The 25,736-nt window shown below is 40.8% G+C and overlaps 1 protein-coding gene across 16 annotated transcripts in view; it reads right to left on the reverse strand.

Moving 5' to 3' along the window:
* Nucleotides 1-25,736, reverse strand: part of GPHN (gephyrin) — a 566,991-nt gene that overhangs the window by 76,409 nt on the left and 464,846 nt on the right. For all 16 annotated transcript variants that reach the window (XM_054970790.1, XM_054970786.1, XM_054970784.1 and 13 more), the window contains 3 exons: nucleotides 20,470-20,528; nucleotides 20,151-20,304; nucleotides 17,629-17,750 (listed from right to left, as the gene is read on the reverse strand). In XM_054970790.1, the coding sequence (XP_054826765.1) occupies nucleotides 17,629-17,750; nucleotides 20,151-20,304; nucleotides 20,470-20,528 (335 nt within the window). The remainder of the gene's footprint in view (nucleotides 1-17,628; nucleotides 17,751-20,150; nucleotides 20,305-20,469; nucleotides 20,529-25,736) is intronic.

Below are 25,736 nucleotides of genomic sequence, written 5' to 3' on the forward strand. Positions count from 1 at the left end.
ATGTAAAGCAATGGATAGGCAAATTCGTATGAGGGGTGTGCCGGAGAAAATGGGCCGATCTGCTCTGAAACAAGTAGCTGAAATATTGGCAAAATTTTTAGAACAAACAGAGGAGGAAATGATGAAACACTTGGATATCGTGTACAGAGTCAACTCAAAGTATGCAGAACAAAAGAATTTACCAGGAGATATTATTGTCCAATTGACCACGAGGAGAATGAAGGAGGAAATTATTAGAAGGCATTTTGAGACTCCACTGGAAATAGCTGGGACAAGGGTTCGAATTATGAAATAAGTACCAAGAAAAGTGCTCCAAGATCGGAAAAAATATAGAGATTTGACACAAAAGCTGAAGGCAGCTGAAATTAGATATAGATTGGAGTTGCCGGAAGGAGTGACTTTTGAATTCCAATCAGGGAGACAAGTGATTAAGTCAAAATATGCAATGGACATCTTTCTGATGGAGAATGGAAAAGACTTTCCTAGCTCAAGTAGATTATAATTATGGAGTACAAATTAATTTCATGGAATGTTAATGGACTCAATTCACCCTCTAAACGAAAAGCTGTGTTACATTGGCTATCTAAACAAAGAAGTAATATGATTTGCTTACAAGAGACTCATATTAGAGATCAAGATGTTAAATATCTATTTAATAAGAAGTTAGGAAAACAATTTGTTTTGGCAACAAAACAAAAGAACAGGGGAATTGTTATATATATTAAGGAAGAATTGCAGCCCAAATTAATAGTTTCTGATAAAAATGGAAGATACCTGGCTGTGGAATTTTTATGTAATGCCAAAAAAACGTTGATACTTGGAGTATATGCACCGAATGGTTCTAAGGATTTATTTTTTATAGACTTAAGAGAGCAAATGGAACAATGGACTTATGATCATATAATTGTAGCGGGAGATATGAATGGAGTTGTGGATTTACAGTTGGATAAAAGCTCATCATCAAGTAAAGTAAGGGCAGGGAAATTACGAAAGTCATTTTTTGAAATTCAGGAACAAGAAAATTTAGAGGATATTTGGAGAAAATACAACCCTAAATCAAAGCAATATACTTTCTTCTCAACTAGTCATCAATCCTTTTCTAGAATAGATATGATCTGGGCGTCTAAAGAACTGGTACTATTTACTAAAGAGATTGATATTTTACCGAAAATTAGCTCAGATCATAATCCTGTGATGTGGAGATTTGGAATGAGAAATAAGAAACGGAGATGGAGAATTAATGAGGATCTTTTGGGAGACCCAGAATGTGTGGAGGTGCTTAAAAAAGAAACAAAGTTTTTTATTCAATGTAATGTTGATAAAGGAGTGTCAACACATAAGGTCTGGGATACATATAAAGTGGTAATTAGAGGTGTGTTGATGGATTTAAATGGTAGAGACAAAAAGAAAAAAGAAATGAAGTTAAAAGAGATTCGGGAAAAAATTATTCAAGTAGAACAGCAATTAAAAAAGAGGCCAGGTAAAAAGAAATTGTTGTATGAAATAAAGTTATTGCAAGAACAAATTAGGGTTATGGAAAATAAGGAAGTGGAGTGGGAATTGAAGAAAATGAAGCAAAAATAATTTGAAGGAGCTAATAAACCAGGGAGATATTTGGCGTGGCAACTGAAGAAAAAGAGAGAAAAAAGAACAATAAGTAAAATTATGGAAGAGGGGAAGGAATTATATGATCAAGGACTGATTGAGAGAGCATTCTATAAATATTATGCATGACTATATCAGAAAAAAATAGTGGACTATGAAAAGATAAGAGACTATTTTGACATGATTGATTTACCTAAGGTGCCGGAGAAGCTGAAAGGGAAGCTTGGTGCTGAAATAACAACAATGGAAGTGGTGCAAGCAATACAAGCTACTACAGTTGGTAAAGCTCCGGGACCGGATGGAATTACAGCAAAATTTTATAAAGTGATGGTAGAGGATTTAAAACAATTGATGCAAAAAGTGATGAATGAGATATTGGAGGGGGCAGAGATGCCAGATACATGGAATGAGGCTAATATTACATTGATACCGAAGGAGACATTAGATTTAAGTAATGTTAAGAATTATAGACCAATATCTCTAACTAATAATGACTACAAAATATTTGCTAAGATATTAGCGGAAAGACTTAAGGTGTGGTTAGTGGAATTTATAGAAGAAGATCAAGCTGGTTTCTTACTGGAAAGACAAATAAAAAATAACCTACGAGTATTGCTGAATGCCATTGAGTACTATGATAAAAACCCAGGGAAGCAGGTTGGGGGGTTTTTTTGTGGATGCGGAGAAAGCTTTTGACAATTTGAACTGGGAGTTTATGTTTGCAACAATGGAGAAGATGCAGTTGGGAGAGAAATTTATACAAGCAATAAAAGCAATATATAAAAATTAATCTGCAAACATAATTGTTAATTCGGATGTAACAAAAAAGTTGGAAATAAGAAAAGGAACAAGACAAGGGTGTCCACTTTCCCCACTTCTGTTTGTAATGGTATTGGAGATTTTACTTAGGCAAATAAGAGAAGACAATTCAATAAGAGGACTGAGGATTTGCATATAAAGTCAGAGCTTTTGCTGATGATATAATGGTGATAGTGGAGGATCCAGTAGAGTGCATGCCAAAATTGATGAAGAAAATGAAAGACTTTGGAGATTTAGCTGGATTTGTTATAAATAAGGTGAAGTCCAAAATATTGTGTAAAAATATGACTAAACAACAGCAAAAGGAGTTGATGGACAAGGTAGAATGTGAAGTAGTGAACAAAGTTAAATATCTAGGAGTGGAAGTGACAGCGAAAAATATTGATCTATATAAGAATAATTATGACAAGCTATGGCAACAAATAGATCAAGATATGATTAAATGGAACAAAATGAATTTGTCATGGTTAGGTCGTATTGCAGTAATTAAGATGAATGTTCTTCCAAGAATGATGTTTCTACTACAGACAATACCTATTGTTAAAGATAGTAAACAATTTGAAAAGTGGCAGAGAACGATATTAAACTCTGTTTGGGCTGGAAAGAAACCCAGAGTTAAAATGAAGGTACTGTATGATGCAAAAGAAAGAGGACGTTTACAATTACCAAACTTTAAATTATATCATGAAGCGGTATGTTTGGACTGGATAAAGGAATGGTTGACATTGAAGCATTTGAAGCTGTTAGCATTGGAAGGATATAATAAACTATTTGGATGGCATGCATATCTATGGTATGACAAAGTAAAAGCAGACTCTATGTTTTTACATCATTATGTAAGAAGAAGCTTGTTTGCTGTATGGACCAAATACAAGAAATATATGGAAGAGACTATACCAATGTGGATTATTCCTGCTGAAGTAGTAAATCCAAGAACAGAATATGCAGGGGAAGAGTGGTTGACATATAAAGAAATTCTTGAGATAAAACAGAACAATTATTTGCTTAAAGACAATGACGAATTGCCATTCCAATATGGATGGTTTCAATATATGCAGATAAAAGATTTGTATGAGAAGGACAAAAGGAAAAATGGTTTTAGGCTACAAAATTCTGAGATTGAGAACTGCTTGCTTCAGGGGGGGGGGGAAGAAAATGATTTCTAAAATATACAAGATATTATTGAAATGGTTCACAGAGGAGGAGGTTGTTAAAGTTCAGATGGTTAAATGGGCAATAAACTGTAATAGGGAAATTTCAATGGAAGCTTGGGAAAAGGTATGGAAAAATACAGTTAACATTTCAGCATGTACCACGGTGCGAGAAAATGTTTATAAAATGATGTATAGACGGTATTTAACACCGAAGAAGTTGGCCAATGGTAATAGTCAGATGTCTGATAAATGTTGGAAATGTAAACAACATGAAGGTTCATTTTATCATATGTGGTGGTCTTGTGATAAGGCAAAACAGTTCTGGGGGGATATAGTAAAGGTTATGTTGGATATTTTACAAAGGAATATAATTAAAACCCCGGAATTGTTGTTATTATGTATGAACCTAGAAGACTTTGATAAAATGGACAGAGTTATGGTATTTTATATGATTACAGCGGCCAGAATGTGTTATGCACAGTTGTGGAAGACTCAGGAGATACCATCTATGGAAGACTGGATCTTGAAAGTTCTGAACATGGCAGAAATGGACAAACTAACGAGGAAATTGAAAGAACAAGAAGTATTGGAATATACATTAAGTTGGGAAAAATTCAAGAAATATGTGGAGAAAAAGTGGGACATGAAGGGGAAATTGTGGTCTTTGGATAGTTGGTAATTACTTAAGGTTAAAAGGGGGTATATTTTATTATATTTTATTGGATTAGTATAGAGTTATAGTATTATAAAGTTAAGAGTAAGACAACGTATTCATATGGGAAGTAATAAGGTTGAACAATAAGGTTGTGTAGGTAATAGGGGGTATATACAATATTTTAGTGATGTAATAGAAGCAATAGATTTATAATATAGATAATAGGTATTTAAGGATTAGTATATTATATGTACATATTTTTTTTAGTTAGTACATGTACCTATTATATACTTATATATTTTTATACTCTTAATTTAGATAAGTATTATATTAAGATAGTTCATACAACTAAATAGACTAGATTAGTATGTATTATATAGACATATATTATATATATTATTATAGATTTTAAGAATTTATAGTATATATTCTTTAGGTTAAGTTGGGTATAGAAAACTGTTGGGAGTCATTAGATGAGGGAGGGGGGAAAGGATGGGGAAAATGCAATGGGGTGGAAAATGATAATGATTATTATGTTTATGTTTGTAAACCCATCCAATAAAAATTCTTTTTTTTAAAAAAAGTAAGAGATTTAATATCAGCTTCTTTCAACATTAACTGCAGCAACATCTGTTTTGCAATTGCACCAAAAATTACACCAAGATACAAACTTCAATTCAAGTAAACTCTGAATGCTAACAAATGACATAACATTTTTGTTATTGTTTTAAAGGTACACTAAAAATTATATAAACGTTCTATCTGAAGCCACATTACGAAACTTACAGTTTTGAAATTGCAGTAATAATCAAGTTAGAAATTAGAGTACAAGTAATCTGTTTTTAAAGAATGAAGATTTAAGATATAAAACTATCACTTCTACAGTTTTCTCTTTTTATTTTGCAACTCTTTTAAGTTTCTCATCAATTGTTTCCTCTCCCATCTTGGCTTCTTCTCTGTCTTTTTTTAGCATTTTCAAGACGTTTAATTTGTCCCTCAAGTTTCTTCTTTTCTTCTTTCTTCTGAATTTCTTCTTGTTGCTTATGGTGTTTAGCCTCCAAGTGCTCTGTGTAGCGTGCATGAGCATGCCTGACTGACTGCAACAGATTCCTATCAATGTATTGTCGAAGGCTTTCACGGCCGGAGATCAGTAATTCCCATCTGATCAGTAATTCCTTTGATATATGGCAAAAACAGTTTTCCTGTAGGAGACTGTTTTTCCTTGGTTGTTTGATTCATCCTGGGTTTGATTGCTCTTCGGATTTCATTTCTGGAGTAGCCATTTGCCTGAAGTGCATGGTTTAGAGATGATTAATTTCCTCATTGAGAAAGTGTGGCTCACATATCCGTCTTGCACGATCCACTAATGTTTTCATTATGCCTCTTTTCTGTCGGGGGTGGTGATTGGAGTTTTTGTGTAAGTACCGATCAGTGTGAGTTGGTTTCCTGTAGACCTTGTGACCTAACTGAAAGTTTGCTTTGCGGATCACCAAGATATCCAGGAATGGGAGTTTTCCCTCGATTTCTTTCTCCATTGTGAATTGTATGTTCAGGTGGATGTTGTTGAGATGATTCAAAAACCCCATCAATTCTTCCTCCCCATGGCTCCAAATGATAAATGTATCATCTACAAACCAGAACCATACACTAGGTTTGTGGGGTGCTGATTCTAGAGCTGTTTTTTCAAAATGTTCCATGTAGAAGTTTGCTATAACTGGGCTGAGAGGGCTCCCCATGGCCACCCCATCCATCTGTTCATAGAATTCGTTGTCCCATTGGAAGTAACTGGTTGTCAGACAATGATGGAATAAGGCTGTTACATCCTCTGGGAAAATCTGATTAATAAGTGCAATAGTGTCTTTTACTTGAACCTTGGTAAACAGCTTGGTAAACGGTGTTTTTGCCATATATCAAAGGAATTACTGATCAGATGGGAAAGCTTATGAAAAAGCATAACCTTCAAGCAGTATTCAGACCCACCCGAAAAATACAACAGATGCTATGATCAGCAAAAGACAGTAGAGACCCCCTCACCTCTGCAGGAGTATACCGTATACTCTGCAGCTGTGGACAAGTTTACATTGGGACCACAAAGCGTAGCATCCAGACAAGAATAAAAGAACATGAAAGACACTGCAGACTTGGACAACCTGAAAAATCAGCAGTGGCTGAACATAGCCTAACGCAAACAGGGCACAGTATCCTATTCCAGGACACCAAAATACTGGACAACACTTCCAACTACTTTGTCAGACTGCACAGGGAAGCCATTGAAATTCACAAGCATAAGCAAAACTTCAACAGGAAAGAAGAAACCTTAAGAATGAACAGAGCATGGTTTCCAGTTCTGAAAAACACCAGGCTAACAAAACATTCTATCCCCGACAATAGACCTTCAGAGAAGATTAGCACATCAAGTACCAATCCATATGCAAAGGAACCTCCTCAGGATACAGTGAAGCCTCCCGCCATTAGCATTCCACACCCTGGGAAACTCTTACAGGATGACTCAGCTCAACCCCACCCCTCCTGAGTAGATAGAAATGACCTACATCTTTTCCACACTGTGACACTGAGAGATCTCTGTCTTTTGGTGCTACACCTCTGAAGATGCCAGCCACAGCTGCTGGCGAAACGTCAGGAACTACAATGCCAAGACCACGGCAATACAGCCCGGAAAACCCACAACAACCATAGATTCCTATCAATTTCAACAGATTCAAGTCCTCCACAGTTCAAGACAGCATCGTAAACCTGACATTGACAGACAACAGTTTCTTCATGCAAGTTCTCAATTAACATTGACTTATTAACTGAAAATCCACTTTCAACAGAAGCATTACCATGAGACAGGATAAGGCACAACAGTCCACAAGTCTGAGAAACTTTTGTTGGACATCAAAATACCACTGTAAAACGTATCCAGTCCAACTTCATTTTGTTTTGCAACATATGCTTGAAATTGAGCCTTGAACTTATTGTGGGCAGCTGTGGTTAAAGTAGTGTATTGTTGCTTTGATTTTTCTGCTACTGCGTCATTGATCTGATTTGCTGCATGTAGAGCTTCAAGAACAGCCCCTATTCTGGTGATTCCAAGATTTGGCTTGTATAAAATGATAGTAGGATCTAATGCTGATAGGCCACACAACATCTTGAACTTCAAAGGACTTCTCTCAATCAACTTTTCAACAACAGCTACTACCATGTTTCGACGCCCTAGGCAAAACTCAGCCACTTGATGTTCACTCAGTTTAGTTTCTTTCAACAGCTTCTTTGCTGCAAAGCCAATGTCAACCTTGCTTCTGTCAAGCAAGTTCTCAGACAATTTCATGTCAATTGTTAACAACTGGGAAAACAGAGTTGCGCTTACCGTAACTACTGTTCATTGACGTCTTCTGTGCAGACACACATGGGACTGCGCCTGCGCAGGCCTGCCGACCGGATTTTTCTTTTCTAGCAAACGTCCACTAGGGGGCGCACGTCCAACCCAATGCGCATGCGCGGCCGTTTCCCGCCCGAGCGACATTGGGCGACGTCGCCCCCTTTCCCCTCAGTTTCTCCTTTGCCGCTGAATGCCTTCACATTATCTGGAAGAACACAGCGGGGTAGGAGGGAGGGTTGTGTGTCTGCACAGAAGACGTCAATGAACAGTAGTTACGGTAAGCGCAACTCTGTTTTCACTGTCCATCTTCTGTGCAGCCCCACATGGGAGACTCACAAGCCACTTACCCAGGAGGCGGGCATGTGTTCTCACCGAAAAAGAGACTGAAGCACAGCATTACCAACAGCAGCCTCTTTCCTTTCCCACACATCTAGTGCGTAATGTTTAGCGAACGTGTCAGAAGACGACCACGTTGCAGCCCTGCAGATGTCATGCAAGGGCACGCCCCTAAGGAAGGCCGCAGAGGCAGCTTGTGCTCTGGTGGAATGAGCTTTTACTTCCAAAGGGCAAGGTAACTTAGCATGCGAGTAGCAGGCTCTAACCGTTTGAGTGACCCAACGGGAAATTGACTGGGCTGTAGCAGCCTTTCCCTTCCTGGGCCCATAATAGCACACAAACAGTTGTTTGGCACTCCTAAACTGTGATGTACGTTGGAGGTAAAATAAAATAGCCCTTCTCACATCCAAGGAATGTAAAGCCCTTTCAGAGTTATCAGAAGGGTCAGGAAAAAAGATAGGTAGGACAATGTCCTGTGAGGTGTGAAATCGAGTGGACACTTTGGGTCTAAAACGAAGGTCAGGTCTCAGCACCACCTTATTTTGATGGACCTTCAAAAAGGGAGCATCCCACCTCAGGGCAGCAAGCTCGCTAACTCTGCGAGCAGATGTAATGGCAACCAGGAAGGCCACTTTACAGGATAACCATTTTAAATCACAGGTAGCCAGTGGTTCGAAGGGTGATTTCATAAGTCCCGTCAGCACTACCTGCAGTGACCATTGGGGAACAATTTCCTTGACTTGTGGAAACATATTATACAACCCCTTCAAAAAAGACTTCGACAAACTGTGGGAGAACACCGTCTTCCCATCTATTTTAGGGTGGAAGGCTGAAATGGCAGCCAAATAAACTTTAATAGAGGAATTAGAGAGTCCCCCATCCTTTAGGGACAGGAGGAACTCAAAAATAAAAGACAACTGGCAATCCCAAACATTAACCGCGGTGTCAGCAGCCCAGGCCTCAAAACGCTTCCATTTAGCTGCGTATGACCTGCGAGTGGTGTCCCTACGGGCATTCAGCAAAATTTCAGCTACCCTGTCAGCCATCCCCTCCGTGCCCGAATGTGCCAAGCAGTAAGGTTGAGTTTGGGTAGGTCGTGATACCAAACCCCTTTGTCGGAAAGAAGGTCCGGGTTCAGTGCGAACCGATAATATGACGCCTGCGAAAGCTGCATGACATGTTGAAACCATGCTTGTCTGGGCCAGAAGGGGGCCACCAGAATTAAGTGCGGCCCATCCCTCTGGATTTTGCTGACGACCCGAGACAGCAGTGGGAACGGAGGGAAGGCATAAAACAGGTGCCCTGTCCAGCGTATCTGGAACGCGTCCCCCAGGGAGCGGTGACCTAGCCCTCCCCTGGAGCAGAATTGCGGGGCCTTTTTGTTGGTCTCCGTCGCAAAAAGGTCTACGTCTGGGAACCCCCAGTCCGAAAAGATGGAGCTCAGGTAATTGTCTGCTACGGTCCATTCGTAGCTGTCGAATCGCATCCGACTCAGTTTGTCTGCGATGACATTGGTGGTGCCGGGAATATGGACCGCCTGAAGGAACACGCCTCTGTCCACGGCCCAGTTCCAGATCCGAACGGCCTCGTCGCAGAGGGCCTTGGATGTAGTGCCCCCCTGCTTGTTCAGGTAGAACATCGTGGTGCAATTGTCTGTGAGCACCTGAACTGCCTTCTGCTGCAGCGTGTCTGCGAAAGCGATAAGGGCATAACGGACCGCTCTCAATTCTAGCAGGTTAATATGGTCTTTCCTTTCCTGCTCTGACCAAACCCCATGTGCCCTCAGGGCACCACACTGGGCTCCCCATCCTACCGTGGAGGCATCAGTCGAGATCGTGATCTCGGTTTGGATGGACCCAAAAGCAACACCCCCAAGGAGGTTAGCCTCATCAAGCCACCATCGTAAGGCCCGGATAATCCCTCTGGGGATGGAATATCGTTTACTCTGGGACTCGTGTTCAAAATCATGAACCGACAGGAACCACAGCTGGAGAGGTCGCATGTGCAACCGGGCCATAGGGGTGACAGCTGTAGAGGAGGCCATGAGGCCCAGGAGCCTCTGGATCGCAGTCACGGATTGGAACCTGCACTTAGAAAAAAGGTTCACCATCCTGCTAATCTTCAAAGCACGCTCTCTGGGCAGAAAACCTCTGTTCACGCCACCGTCCAGTTCCATACCGATAAACAGTATCCGTCTGGACGGGGTAAGGTTAGACTTTTGTAAGTTAACCAAAAGTCCTAACCTGGAGCAGGTGAGCATAACCGTATGGATCTGGGCCAGGAGTGCATTAGCAGAGGGTGCTGCTAGGAGCCAATCGTCAAGGTAGGGATAGATGGTACAACCCCGTTCCCTCAAATAAGCCACTACCACAGCCATACACTTAGAAAAAACTCGTGGGGCTGTTGAGAGACCAAAGGGAAGCACTTGGTAATGGTAGGCCTTATTGTTACAAAGAAACCTAAGGTACTTCCAATGATCAGGACGGATGGCAATATGAAAGTATGCATCCTTGAGGTCCAGGACAGCGAACCACATGTCCTCGGGCATTAACTGGAGGACTGTGTTCAGGGTAAGCATTCTGAACCGCTTGAGGAGAACGAATTTATTCAGTTCCCGAAGGTCTAAAACGGGTCTCACTCCTCCATCCTTTTTGTCCACCAGGAACATCCTGGAGTAAAAACCTAAGAGGGGGTCCTGAGGGAGCACCTCCCGCACAGCCCCCTTCTCTAGTAGTGCCACAACCTCAGCCTGTAAGTTATCAGAAGAGGATTGCACTGAGAGGTCAGGAAGAGACAACACTGGGTAAACATCAAACTGAATTTTATAGCCAACTTTAACGATATTAAGAACCCAACTATCAGATGTAATTTCTGCCCATGCAGAGGCAAACTGAACCAATCTGTTTCCAAACACAACAGACTGTTCGAATTCTAGTCAGAACTGCTTTGGCTGAGTTGCTGACTCTTTGGCATCGTGGGCTTGTTGACTGCGACGAGGGCGGTAGCTAGGCCTCCGGCGCTGAAAGGAACTTGCAGGCTGCTGGAATTGCCTGTAGGACCCATAACGGGGATACGGCTGGTATCACTGTTGCCGACCACGATAGCCCTGTGAAGGGCGATACTGGAACCGATTTTCGGTAGATGGTCTGGCTGGGAGGATGCCGTAGGAACGGGCTGTCAGCCGATCTTTGCATTTTTGGGAGAGGTAGTCATCCGTCTTGGATGAGAACAGGGATGGACCCTCAAAGGGCAGATTCTCCACCTTATTCCGCGTCTCGATGGGTAGAGCAGTCGTCCGGAGCCACGAATGCCTGCGGAGGACGATGGAAGAGGCCAATGTTCTGGCAGACGTGTCAACGGTGTCACGGCCAGCATTTATCTGTTGACGAGAAAGGCGCAAGGCTTCATCAAGAACCACCTTTGCCAACACCCTCTGGTCTGCAGGGAGCTTTTCCATAAAGGCCGCCATGCGGTTCCAAAGGAAAATTTGATATGCTCCCATGATGGCTGAATAGTTGGAGATCTTCAGCGTCAAGGCAGCAGAGGAGTACAATTTCTTGCCCAACGAATCGAGCTTCCTGCTTTCCTTGTCAATGGGCACCACATAAGACCCCTGGCGTTGACGGGTCTGCATTTCCTCCGTAATGAGGGAAGAAGGAGGTGGGTGTGCAAAGAGGTATGCGCAACCGTCATCCCGTGTCTTGTACAGGGCCTCCAGTTTGCGGGATGTTGGATACACAGAGGCCGGCTTCTCGCAGATGTCGTGAACGATCTCCACCAGGCCCTCGGTGAATGGGAAAGCAATAGTCGGAGGATTCCCGGACTGGACATATTGTAAAATCTTGTCCTTTGGCTTAGGATCCACAGCAGATATCTCGATGTCGAGAGAACGGGCCATTCTGACCATCTGCTCAGAATAGAGCCTGTAGTCCTCCGAGGGTGACACACGACCAGTCCCAATGATGATGTCATCTGGCGACGGGTCAGATGGTGGGCTGGGACTCGGGCCCTGAGAAGGTTCCACACGGTGATAAGGCGAGACATGCCTGGGGGAATCACAGTGGGAGAACTCACTGCGAGCGTCACCCCAATACTCCCTGCCAAACGAAGGAGAACTGGCATACAGGGAGCCCTCTCTATCATAGCCACTCCGAGGAAGGCAATAAGGCCGGTCCTCCCTTCCCATATAGTCATCGGCATGCCACGTCTCGGCAGCCCCAGGTGGAGCGTCGGGCAGACCACCATCGTCATCAGTGGAGTGGTGCAGCGGAGAGGACTGGTGCGGCGACGGGGTCAAGGGCTTCTCCCAGAGGACCTCATCCGTCTGGACCGACGTCGACTGTTGGTGTTTAGATTTCTTTTTCGACTTCTTTTCGCCCTTGGAGGCTGAAGTCGGATCGGAGCTTCGGTTCCGGTCAACCGGGGTTGGTGACTTGGGTAACGGATCCGAAGCCTTCGGTTCCGATCGAGAGCTCGTCCTCGAACCAAGACCAGCGTGAGCCGATTCAGTGGGCTTCGGAGTCGACGCCGTCGGAGTCGGAGTCGGATCCGACGGTTTGGGAACCGACCCAGCCGGGATGTTCGGATCCGATGAAGTCCTCGGCACCTTCGGAGCCGATGTGGCGGTCGGTTCCGACCTCGACGGGGACCTAGAACGGTGCCGCTTCCGAGTCGGATCCGACTGCGGAGTGGAGCGCTTGCGACCCAACGCGGAACTCGCAGCCTCCTTCGGATCCGGGGTCATGGAATGCTTGCGACCCGACGCGGAACTCGCAGCCTCCTTCGGATCCGGGGTCGGGTGTTGGGCTTGGCGGCGATCCGGCGAGCGGGAACGCGAAGTGGAAGTGGCCCTTCGGACAGATTCCGTCTCAGGGGGGGTGTCAACCGTCCCACGAGCCGGTGGAGGTCCCCCCGGGGTACCCGGAGCCCCCGACGCCCGCATCGCCCTTCTCCACAACAGGGCGTTCAGCCTATTCGCCCTCTCAGCCCTCGCCTTCGGGGTGAACCGTTGGCAGTGCTCACATTTACCGACGATGTGCCCTTCTCCCAGGCACTCGAGGCACACGGAGTGACCGTCCGTCCTCGTCATCTTCGTGGCACAGGTGGAACAACGCTTAAAAAGCGACTTCTCAGACATCTTCACTAGAAAAAGTTTCCTCAGAAAAAAGTTTCCTCAGAAAAGCGGACAGCTAGGTCTTTACCGGTCGGCGGCAAAGAAGAAACTGAGGGGAAAGGGGGCGACGTCGCCCAATGTCGCTCGGGCGGGAAACGGCTGCGCATGCGCATTGGGTCGGACGTGCGCCCCCTAGTGGACGTTTGCTAGAAAAGAAAAATCCGGTCGGCAGGCCTGCGCAGGCGCAGTCCCATGTGGGGCTGCACAGAAGACGGACAGTGAACCAGAAGACACGTTTTGCAGTATTTCCGATTTTATGCAACAACTCAGTAGCTTCTTGGTTAGCTTACAACGTTCGTCATACAAAAAAGGTGACAATGGTTTTTGGTTTTGAAACCTTTGTAGAAATGGCTCACAATCTCCAGCGATCGTTTTCATGAAAGCCATTTTGCACTTCATGAGTGGATCTTGCATTGCAGCTTTTATACAAATTGCAGGTTTACTGTGGGGGTGTTTTGCTTCTTCCACATACTTCTTGATGTTGTCAAAAACAGTCATAGCTCTATCAAGGCACTTAACATTCTTCAACCACCTAGTGGAGCAAAACTTCAGGGGAAATAGTGTTCTTCCAGTCATAGCAGTGTATGATGACCTCCTAGCTGGGGAATCTTTGAACAGATAATACATATTGCACAAGACTGAATTCAGGTTCCATTTCACAGCTTGCAATCCTGTTTTAAAAGACCCATGTACAACATGATGGCTACAGGTTCCAAAGTCAATCAATTTTCCTTCTTCTTTACAGTCAAGGTTGGTTTTAATTTCTTCTTTTAGTTTTCTCAGAAAAAGGTGATTTACATTTGGCCCATCCATAGATACTTGTAATAATTTTGCAACTGATAAAGAAGACATGCCTTCTTGAAACTTCTGAAGAAGGTCTTCAGCAGTAGCAGTTTGAAGAAAAACACTGGTTAGATACCGTGTGGAAACTTTATGACAGTAATCATCCCAAAAACGAATCACTAAATCCATCTGTCCCTTTTGAACCACCTTACTCAAAGCAGATAACAAATGTTTGGCATTGTTTCAGCTGTTTCAGTAAAAAATCTGAGAAATATGGCGCCAAGCCAAAAGCAACAACACACATTGCTTTTGTTTTTCCAAGATGAAACTGTTGAGCTATCTGGCTATCTGAGAACATTTGCTTGAATAACTCACTGATGTTGTTACAAGAGTTAAATGACATCTTCATCACCAGTTGCAAAGCCCACAGGCACTCTGCTGTCCTCCTGACACAGTCTTTGATTACATAGGCAGCCATAGTTTGTGTGGTGGGTAATTCTTTGCCATTTTCATCACTCTGATCATGTTTTCCAGTTTTCGCAGGGGCTGTCTCTTCACCCTCTCTGGTTTTACTATCTGAACTTGTACTTGGCTTTGAACTTAAACATATTGCAATGGACTGTTGACTTGATTTAATTTTCAGGTTCTTCTGATATAATGGTCCTTGTGCATGAGACTCGACAGCTCTAATTCCCATATTACTTAGTTCAAAGGTGAACTTTACAATAACCTTTGCATTTGTCTCCAGCAACTGGTGATAGCCATGGAATGAAGTCAGGATGAAGTTTGAAATCCAGCCACTGCATATTAAAAACTGTTCTCTTAGAAGCCATCTTCAAAATGTGGTTTCAGATACAGCCATACACAGAACCACCTGCCTGACACCAAGACGTTAGCAGATTTGTTTCTGGCAAGTAGGAACTTTCCAAAGCTGGGAAAGTTTCACTTTCACTTTCTGGTTCCAGAAAGTGTAATGAGCATATCAGCAGCAAGAAAGGAGGTGGACTTTCTGCAATCTGGAGAAGCAGACTACCCTCATTTGTAACCTTTATGCATAGAAGAAGTCAGGAAAGAGGGTGAGAGAGCTGGTACTCTGTAAACTCCAGCAGGAACTAATAATCACATTTGCAAAATTTACTTTGCATGGTGCAGAGTAGAAAGTGCTAGTTGTCTGTGAAATCCAACAGTGGCAAAACTCATTTGCAACTCTGTGCTGGGTTTAGCAGGAGACAAAACATCCATTCCATACACAAGCATGGCCCAAAAACATGCTTATCTTTATATGTAAGTTAAATGGAGTACTAGCAGGCAGGGATGAAAACAGATGTTTAAAGTTTGTATATTGCTAAACGTTTAAATTAGCCTTGCTTTGCAAATGCTACAGGCAGACCTTGGAAATCATGCAGGGGCAGAGCTCAACAAACACATTAGGCTGGTCCCTGCTGCGGGTGGAGCTGAGAAAAAGGTGGAGCTGGGAAAGGACATCATTAAGTTTTACTTGTATTCTGCTACTTCTCTATTCCAGTTGCCACAAGAACCTGCAGCAGCAGGTCAAAAATCCACTGCTTGAATATATTTTAATCACATTTTCCTTGACTTTCCCTGACTTCAGACCAATTTCCCTGACTTTCCCTGACCAATTTCCATTTCCCAGACTTTCCAGAATGTGGCAACCTGCTCTCCCAGCACCCTAAAGCTCAACAAGCTAGGTACCAGATAAATTCCTGTGAAGAGATGGTTCCATAGTTGAACCATCATGACACTGTGTATCTCTGCTTCTTGTCCTATGGATTATCTGCTGTTCAGATGCTAGACTCCTACCTCAATGTTTGGATTCCTGTTCAAACTTCCTTCAAGGGATAGGTAGCTATAAGCTTTCTCTCCAACTCTACCCTCTTTTGCCTCTTGTTCTTTAAATTGATTGTAGAACTTAAGCCAGAAACTCCTTTAGTTCAAGTGTGAGGTAGTGGAAGGAAGGTAGCATCCTAATGCTCAGGCTACATTAGTGTGGATAGAACTCTGATTGGAAAGTGAGTCACAGTCAAATGGACACATGTCTAGGATACCTTTGACTATGCATGTAACAAGACTTCCATGGCCAGCACAGTGAATTGTGCATGCAGGCTCAACAGTATCCAGCTTAGCGATATTAAAATTGCAATTTGCAACTGGAGCTTCTGAATATTCTTCAGAGGCAGCCCTTGAAAAGTACACTGCAGTAATCTAACAAATAAATCTGGACTTTTGATGGTATACAAACATATGCATTTTTTAGCAGTGAGATCTATCATATCTCAGTATTACTGGATATCCTCACCAAAAATTACAATTAATATGCTGTATGAGTGTTTGTGGAATATAGCTTTCCTATATTCCACAATTAACTCACCAAATTAGATGAGCAAAAAATCCAATGTTTTTAAATTTATTTATTTTATTTAACTTCATTTATACCCTGCCTTTCTCCCAATAGGGACCTAAAGCAGCTTAGAGTGTTCTACTTCCCTCCGTTTTATCATCACTACAACCCTGTGAGATGGGTTAGGCTGAAAGTGTGAGACTAGCCCAAACTGTCCCAGTAAGCTTCCAAGGTAGAATGGGGATTCAAAACTGGATCTCCCAGATCCCAGACCAACATTCTAACCGCCACACCACACTGGCTCTCTGGATGCACTGTATTCTGTATGGAATCAATTTCTTTTGCCAGTTTACCCTGAACAACTTTTCATCCTCCATCTAGTATTAGGCTCTTATGGAAAGATGTAGTTTAATAAGTAATGTTGCATTTGCAGTTGATAAACAAGCAAAAAGTTTAAATGACAACCCACTGGTTCCTGTACCATTGCCAAAAAATTTACCCTGACTGAAGACCTCCTGAACTGAATAATCTAGTGGCAGCATAACAGCAATTTCACTTGTATGTATTTATTCCACTCAAAAGACAGCCTCTCCCTGAAGTTTTTAGTACAAAAACATTCAAGCATCCTAAGATGACATTGTGGAATTCAAAAAAGCTTTGCCAGTGTCTGGCTATGGCTGTAGATTGGTACAGGATAGCTGACAACTGAACCCAGGAAAGATTGAAGTAATAATGATAAGCAAACCTGTGGTTAGGGATGAAAAAATAGAGATTCCAAATCCACTGATGTTTAGCCTATTGATTCATTCACACTTGCAGCCTTATAGATTCACTGTTTTACCTGGATACCAAAGATAGCAACGGTAGATCGAAATATTTCCTGTGACCTCCATCTGATTAGATGGCAACGGACTTTCTTCCACATATTCACATATAATGGGTTTGATTTAGTAGAGGGTGGAAAGGTGGATTTTTGCCAATTCCCCCTCTCTCATGACATAATGTGGGGGGGGGTCCCCATGTACTTCAGAAGCAGCAGTTTGAGGGGCATTTTGTGCTGCAGTGGGAGCGGGTAGGCAGAAAAGTTGCACTCTGTGGGCAGAAATCCGTTCTGGTATATCCAAACCAGTGACTGTAAAATCTAGATGAGAAAATGTATAATAAGAGCTTCTGTCTATAAAAGATTGAAACTGTTGGATGGTGAACTGACTGGGCAAACGGAACATAAATTGCTACTAACATTCTTTTATGCCTTCGAAAAAAGGAAGTCATCTTTTCACAAAGGTGAAAAAACTATAAGATAAATACAAATGATAACCTTCTGAGAGGCATATCAAAAAGTTGTGAAGATGTAGTACATACTTATCTCCCACAATTCCCAGGTTGATCGTTGGGTACCCATGTTCTTGGATTGTTGCTAGAAGGGTTGAACGATTACTGTCTCTAATCTTTCCTGGTAACAAGTCATCCTCAGGATTTAGTAGCTATACATACAACCATAAAATAAAATACTTGAATATTCAACCACAGCTAATGAAACATAAAAGAATCTATTTTGCACATGCTTAAATTTCAGCTGATTTCAGGAAACAAAATGATAGTTGTTTTAATTTTCAAAGGTCATTTAACCAGGAAGCAAGTTTCATGTATTTATTATAAGGATTTTTTTGCTAGACTAGCTACACTAGAAAGTAGCTTCTGTCAAACAATGTAACGATTTAGAAATATATGATATTAATAGTGCAATCAACTACACAGTTACCCTAGTCTAAAGCCACAGAAATAAATGAACTTAGACTAGAATAACTCTGTCTAGGATTGTTCATGAATATTATTTCTATATACTGTCGAAGGCTTTCATGGTCAGAGAACGTTAGTTGTTGCAGATTTTCCGGGCTGTATGGCCGTGGTCTTGGCATTGTAGTTCTTGACGTTTCGCCAGCAGCTGTGACTGGCATCTTCAGAGGTGTAGCACCGAAAGACAGAGATCTCTCTGTGTCAATGTGTGGAGAAAATGTTAGCAGGTAATTTATATCTACTCAGGAAAGTGGGTTTGGGCTGAGTCGTCCTTTAAGAGCTTCCCAGGGTATGGATGTGTTGTCCAGTATTTTAGTGTCCTGGAATAAGATACTAAAATACTGGACAACACATCCAACTACTTTGTCAGATTGGACAAGGAAGCCATTGAAATACATAAGCATAAGCACAATTTCAACAGGAAAAAAGAGTTTAAGAATGAATAGGGCATGGTTTCCAGTCCTGAAAACCAGACTAACAAAATACCCAACATCTTACAATAGCCCTGCAGATAAGATTAGCATATCAACCACCAATCCATATGCAAAAGAACCTCCTCAGGATACAGTGAAGCTTCCCCTCATTAGCATTCCACACCCTGGGAAGCTCTTACAGGATGACTCAGCCCAAACCCACCTTCCTGAGTAGATATGGTATGATCTGTATGCAGCATGGAAAATCTACAACAACTAATATTATTTCTGCTGCTTCATAGTGATCATTCAGACCCTTTAAGATCATATTCTTGACACACATCTATATGTGACTGTCATCCATATGAAAAGGCTTTATTGGCAGCTGTCCATAATTTCTTTCGTTTGGAGATTTACAAAAACCCAGCCTTCAGTATTTTTCAGACATTAAAATAAGGCAGTATGGTTTGGGCTAGTTTTCAATGAATTGAAAAAATAATGAGTTGGTATTTTCTTAAAACCAACAGCCTGCAGCTGGGTGGAATATAGAGGGAATCAAAAGCAAGGGGGAATATAGAGGGAAAGAGGAAGCCTAAACGTTGCTTGATGACCATTTTTATTCACATATGCAAAAACTGTACTGTTATGTAACACTTTCTTGTCACCCCACATGTTCTTTTTCACAATTCAAGCAACCTCCAATCATTATTTTTTGTACATTTTCTCCTTTGAACCTATATACATAGCAAATGAAGTATGTTTCTATTTAAAAGCATCCCAAAGCTCTGCATGTGGAATGTTAGCTCATCCTAGTCAACATTAGCTCCTCAGGCACTGATCCATATGTTACAACATTAACAACAAAAACAAAACAATAAAGGCACCTTCAAAATTAGCTCTTTGCTGAAGAATTAAAAATGTAAGCATTTCAGCATCCAGCAAGAAAATTTTGAACAGAATTTTATTATATCTTGTTTCTGAGGTACAGCAGAAGACAACTGAGGATTTATGCTGTACAAAAACAAAGGCCCCTTCAAAACTAGCCTTTGTATGTTGAAATTTTTTGAAAGGTTGCTTTCAACATATAAGAATACTTTTGAAGAGATTTCATTCTTTCTTTTTGTTCTGTTTTGCAACACACAGGTGTGCTTTTCCTAGAACCCCAGAATCTCGAGATCACAAAAGTGTGCTCCTATGGAACTTTAGAGAAAAAGGCCCTAGTGTTTGTGGTCTATGTGAACACAAGAAAAAAATCAAGAACCAAAACCGTGAACCCCTCTGGACTGCTCTCTGGTTCTCCCATATGGTTTCAACTGGAAGAGCAATCCAGCAGAAGAGAACCAAAATTTGGTCACAAAGTCTGCTCTGATAGAATTTCATGATCATCCCCATTAAAAATAGCTCTGATTTCAACAAAAAAGGGTCAACAACGTTGGAAACAGTCCATTGAAAAGTGGTGACAAGCATAGTCAAACTCTAACTAGTTCCAGAACATTGTGCATCATCCCTGCTATAATTGAGACAGTGCCTAGACACTGCCTGGATGGAAGACTGCCTGAATATCCTATGCATGCTGCCTTTAGTTCCTCAGAAAATAGGATGGATATAAATGTAATAAATAAATAAGTACTGCCACGTTTGTAGAAGATTGTTTGGTTAGTGATATTTTGTTACCTCATTCCCCGTGGACATGACTGCAACCACTGGAAACTTATTAACTTCAACTTCTGTTACCCCAACAGTTGCTAGAAGACCTATTTCTGATGGACCCATGTGTGTTCCCTTGGCCAACACACATTCACCTCTTTTAATGTCATGTCCTATAGGTCTGAAAATGCACACAAAATAGAATACAATTGAAATGTATTTAAATTAATAGGCTAATCTCCAAGTAACAAGATTTTAAAACTTATTCATTTTAAATCACATTAAATTGACTATTTTTTAATTTTCAAAACCAATATGCAAGTGTGAAAACAAACAATTGACTAACCTGATATCTTGACCTGGTCGAGCCTGCACCAGAATACGCACCTCAAGTTCTTCAGTGCCCTGTATTTAAAGAAACAACACACATAACTTATCTATTTACATATATTAAAAAACTACTGCATTGTGCAATGAATGAATTTCAAATTTGGTTATGGTATGATCTGTATACAGCATATTTTTAGATCAAAATATAAAACTGACTCCCAAAAAATTGTTGAAGTGAGTGGCCCTGAGTCTACTATGCCAGAGAAAGTTGATTCATTCTCCGTTATGGTGGTGCATCTTCTGTATTTGCTTTAAAAAAAAATGGAGCAGGGGGTTGTAGGAAAGAGATTCAGACAACTGCTTGTGACCCAGCTCTGTAATCATAAAAAGTAATGAAGAAGAATGCATGTATGTAGGCCTCCTTCCACAAATGGTTTAATATACTGGCATAACTTTAAGTCAATTTTAAATTGATGTATTAATCAATTGCATTTCAACACATTTTCACATTGTAAAGTCTTAACAAAGGTGTTTTTAGAGAAAGAGATAGTTCCTTCTTGAAAGACAGTTTCTCTTAAGTGTGGTATTTAGCTAAATCATCATTTAGCACTCTGTTGGGCTGGACTCCTCCGGGGTCAGGTAATCATTTGGCTAGCTGGCTGCAGAGGTGCAGAACAGTAGGGGCCTGGGGATGGACGCTGTAGGCTGGTGCTTTGAGCTGGAACACCGGACTTGCACCTAGTGAATCAGTTGTTTCAGCTAATGCAGATTATCAAACCTCAGTTTAAATAGATTGAGAGCTTATTCAGCTCAGCTGCATCTGCTGGAGCTCAGGAGGTTGTGCTGAGTTAAATCCAAGGAGGGGAGGATCTAACATGGCGTCTAAATAGGAGTCTCTGGATAGAGCTCTTCAGTCAACTTCGCCTCTGGGCTTGTTGTCAATGGCCTCAAGACTGCAAAATAACAGCCTTTACCTGTCTCTGATATGAGGTACTTATGCAGGTGGTGCGGTTTAATCCTGGGGCCATTATTTCGTCATTCTAATGAATGGCCGGGTTTCGTCTCCAGAACTCTGAATGCACAGTGCAATCTCTGTGGAGGGAAGTTGTGCTGCTTTGTAAAGCATCAAGGCTGCCAGATCACTAAGATATTTTTCTTCTATGCTTTCACTGCAAGTGCAAGATACTTTCTTTTCATTTTCTTTTCGTCTTATACAACAGATTTATATTAATGGAATAGATATAACTTTTAGCTACAGCAGACTCCTAATATGTTTTTTTCCTGGATGGGACTGTTTATCTATACAGCTTTGAGTATTTGCTTCTGTGACTAAGTTTTATCAGCAAATAAGTTATAATTGGATGATTATTGACTCTTAAAAGTAAATAACTTCGTGAGCAATCTAAAGAAGGTCTGGGACTACAGCCAATAGCTAATTTCTGACAGATTATTATTTAACTCAAGAAGAAAAGTTTTTCTTCTCCCCCTACCCCACTTTCTCCATCTGCTCTGACTCTTTTTTTTTGCTCCAGATGGTCAAAGACATCTCCCCTTTTTTCCCTCCTCTTGACTTGTGCTGAGATTCTACTTTTTGGGACAATCATAGCCCTGTGGACTAAAATGGATTACTCCTCCTGGGTTCTGTGTCATGACTTCCAGTGGATTTTACAGTGCATCACTCATCAACAAAAATGGACTCAAGGTAATTTAGAAAGAAAACTTCTATTTTATTTACTTTTTGGAATTGGGATTATACTTTTTGGAATAATAAAAACTGCGTAATTAAAATGGCTGAAAAGAGTTTGTATGCAGACTCTAAGAAATTTTGATCAAGTGCTGCCATCTGCTGGACAGTTGAAGATTTTTTTTGATTTTTTTAAAAAACTGATTCAAGAACCTTTTTCCTCCTAGAGAGGATTTGCATTGTTACTATATACTCTCTTTGTGTCAATATATTATTTAATTATATAATCTGAACTGTTATATATGTTTTTTCACATGTTAGACCAGCTTGTAAAAATTAAGCATGGAAGGACTGAATAGCCAGTTTGGTGTAGTGGTTAAGAGCATGGGACTCTAATCTGGAGAGCCGGGTTTGATTCCCCACTCCTCCACGAAGCCAGCTGGGTGACCTTGGGCGAGTCACAGTTCTCTGGAGCTCTCTCAGCCCCACCCACCTCACAGGGTGATTGTTGTGGGGTAATAATAACACTTTGTAAACCGCTCTGAGTGGGCATTAAGTTGTCGTGAAGGGTGGTATATAAATCAAATATTATTATTATAATATCTTATCATTTAATACAGGGATTGAGTTCAGGGGGGATTGTGGATTGTATACTGTTATTGCTGTATAGAAAGGTTGTTGGCAGCTGTCAGGAAATGAAGGAGACTAGCTAAAATCAAGACAATGGCTAAAGGCACCCGAAAAGGCAAACTTGAACTCTGCTCTGAAGATGAAATTGATTCAATAGCAGAACAGGGTTTGTCCTCTATTTCACAGCAATTTCAAGCTCTAACATCGAAGTTGGTCCAAAATACCAAAGACATAGTAGGAGAGATCCAGAAAGAGGTCCAAGATCTGTCAACTCAATTTCAAAAAACAGATGAATCATTTTCTGGAATCAGAAAGGATATAAAAAAAATAAAGACTGAGGTTTCAACTGAATTGCAAGAAATAAAAAAATTGAAGAAAATAAACAAAGCATTCAAGAGATAAAAGAATAACACAAAGAGCTGAAGAAATCAGAAGACCACACCAAAGCTCTGCAAACACAACCGGCAGTGTCCATGAAATATGAAAAGTTAATTCAAAATTATGTAAAAGTCCAAGGAGACTTTCCAGAAACTGAACAAATCTTCAGGATCAACTCAAAACACGTGACTTGATATAAGCTTCCAAGAGATATATTAGTTACTTTTTCACACAAGAAAACAAAAGATACTATTCTTCAGCAGCACAGGAAAGAACCATTGGAAGTAGAAGGGAAAGAGATACAGATATTTCAAGATTTACCGTCAATAACAATTTAAAAACGTAAAGAATCTGGGAACCTGATGAAATTTTTGCAGCAGAAAGAGATAAGATACTGTTGGAAAATTCCTAGTGGACTGGAAATATTCTTGAGCCAAACCAAAAAACCCCAGTAATATCAGTTATGGAAGTGGAAGATTTATTACAAGATTTGCAATTGGAAATACAGATCATTCATTGGACTTGGATGATACGAACTCTCCAGATAGAGAGAAAGAAGGAGTAATAAGTAAATGGAAGCAGAAGAAGAAAGAAGAAAAATGAATGGTATAAAGATAATTTCAGTTAATGTGAATGGATTAAACTCTCCCGCTAAAAGATCAAGAACATTTAATCAATTGAAGAAATTAAGGGCAGATATTATATACATCCAAGAAACTCACACCAAAAAAGACAAAGAACATTTACTAAATTGTAGAAAACAAGGCAAAGTTTACACATCTTCATTGCAATTGAAGAAAAATGGTGTGGCTATATATTTCAATAATCAAGCCATTGAAATCCTTCAAGAATTAAAAGATGAGGACAGGAGATATGTGGCCTTAAAAATAAGACTTCCTCATGGACAAATATAGACTTTGGTCTCATTATATGCACCAAATGATGGCCGGAAGAAATTCTATGAGAGATTCTTCCAGAAATTTTTAGGCTTTCAAGGAGGAGCGATTTTAATTTTTGGAGACACGAATGTTGTCTTGAACTGTAAAACTGATAGATCAACAAGGGTGGGACAAAACCTTCCTACGTGTGTATATGTCAACTCTGGAAGTAGAGAATGCCTGGAGATCGCTACATAAAAAGGATAGAGATTATACATTCTTTTCAGATAGACATCAAACACACTACAAAAAAGATATGTGTTGGATATCTAGGAGCCTTCTGACATAAGTAGACAAAGCAGAAATTCACCCAAGGATCATAGCAGATCATAATCTGATATAGTATGTCAAAGGCAATAAGAGAGAAAGAAAATGGAGATTGGATGATACTTTACTTTAAAATGAGGATGTACTGCAAAAATGCAGGGAAGAATTAACTATTTTAGAATAAATACGACAAATGATGCCAACCCTACAACAATTTGGGAAGCAAGTAAAGCCTATCTAAGAGAAATATTGATGGCAATAGCATCCAAAAAGAAGAAAAGTAAGTTTGAAGCAAAAGACAATTTAACCCAAAAATTGAAAAAATTGGAACAAGACCATAAAAGAACAAGGGATAGAAAAAAATGGGAAGAAATTAAGCAGCTAAAGAACAAATTGGACTTACTGGAAACAGAAGAAATTCAGAAAAAACTAAAGTATTTAAAGCATACATATTTTGAAGCTGCAAATAAGCCTGGAAGATATTTGGCGTATTGTCTGAGGAAAGAGTCAGAGAGAGAAAATAGCCATTCAGGTCAGGATGGATTTATGGCTGCTTATTACAAATCTGTTGTGGATATATTGGCCATACCTCTGCAAAAAGTGATGAATGAGACACAAAGTAAGATTTTACCACCGTGGCAAGAAGCAAATATAACTTAAAGAGGGGATACATAAAGAGGGGAATGATCCATTAATACTGCAATCATATAAGCCTATTTCTTTATTGGAATGTGGACTATAAGATATTTACAATATTAACGGCTCAACGACTGAGAAGATGCATTTCAGAAGTAATACATGAAGACCAAACAGACTTTGTCCTGAAGAGGTATATGAAAGATAGTATTAGATACCTTCTCAGTGCAACTGAACATTCAAGATGAAAAGGTGAAAAAACTGCATTTATGTTTGTTGATGCTGGAAAAGCATTTGACGTTTCTTGGAAGTTTCTTATGAAAGCATAGCAAATAATGAATTGTGAAAGGGTTTCTGAATTGGATTCAAAGTATTTATACCAAACAGAAAGTTGCAATTTTAGTGAATGGTTCACTTATGAAGAAGATTGAAAGAACAAAAGGAACACATCAAGGATGTCCAATCTCACCACTACTGGTTGTTGGGGGTTTTCCGGGCTGTATTGCCGTGGTCTTGGCATTGTAGTTCCTGACGTTTCGCCAGCAGCTGTGGCTGGCATCTTCAGAGGTGTAGCACCAAAAGACAGAGATCTCTCAGTGTCACAGTGTGGAAAAGATGTAGGTCATTTGTATCTACTCAGGAGGGGTGGGGTTGAGCTGAGTCATTCTGTAAGAGTTTCCCAGGGTGTGGAATGCTAATGGCGGGAGGCTTCACTGAGTCATTCTGTAAGAGTTTCCCAGGGTGTGGAAT

This window comes from Eublepharis macularius, chromosome 2 (assembly GCF_028583425.1).
Source record: "Eublepharis macularius isolate TG4126 chromosome 2, MPM_Emac_v1.0, whole genome shotgun sequence".
NCBI lineage: Eukaryota > Metazoa > Chordata > Lepidosauria > Squamata > Eublepharidae > Eublepharis > Eublepharis macularius.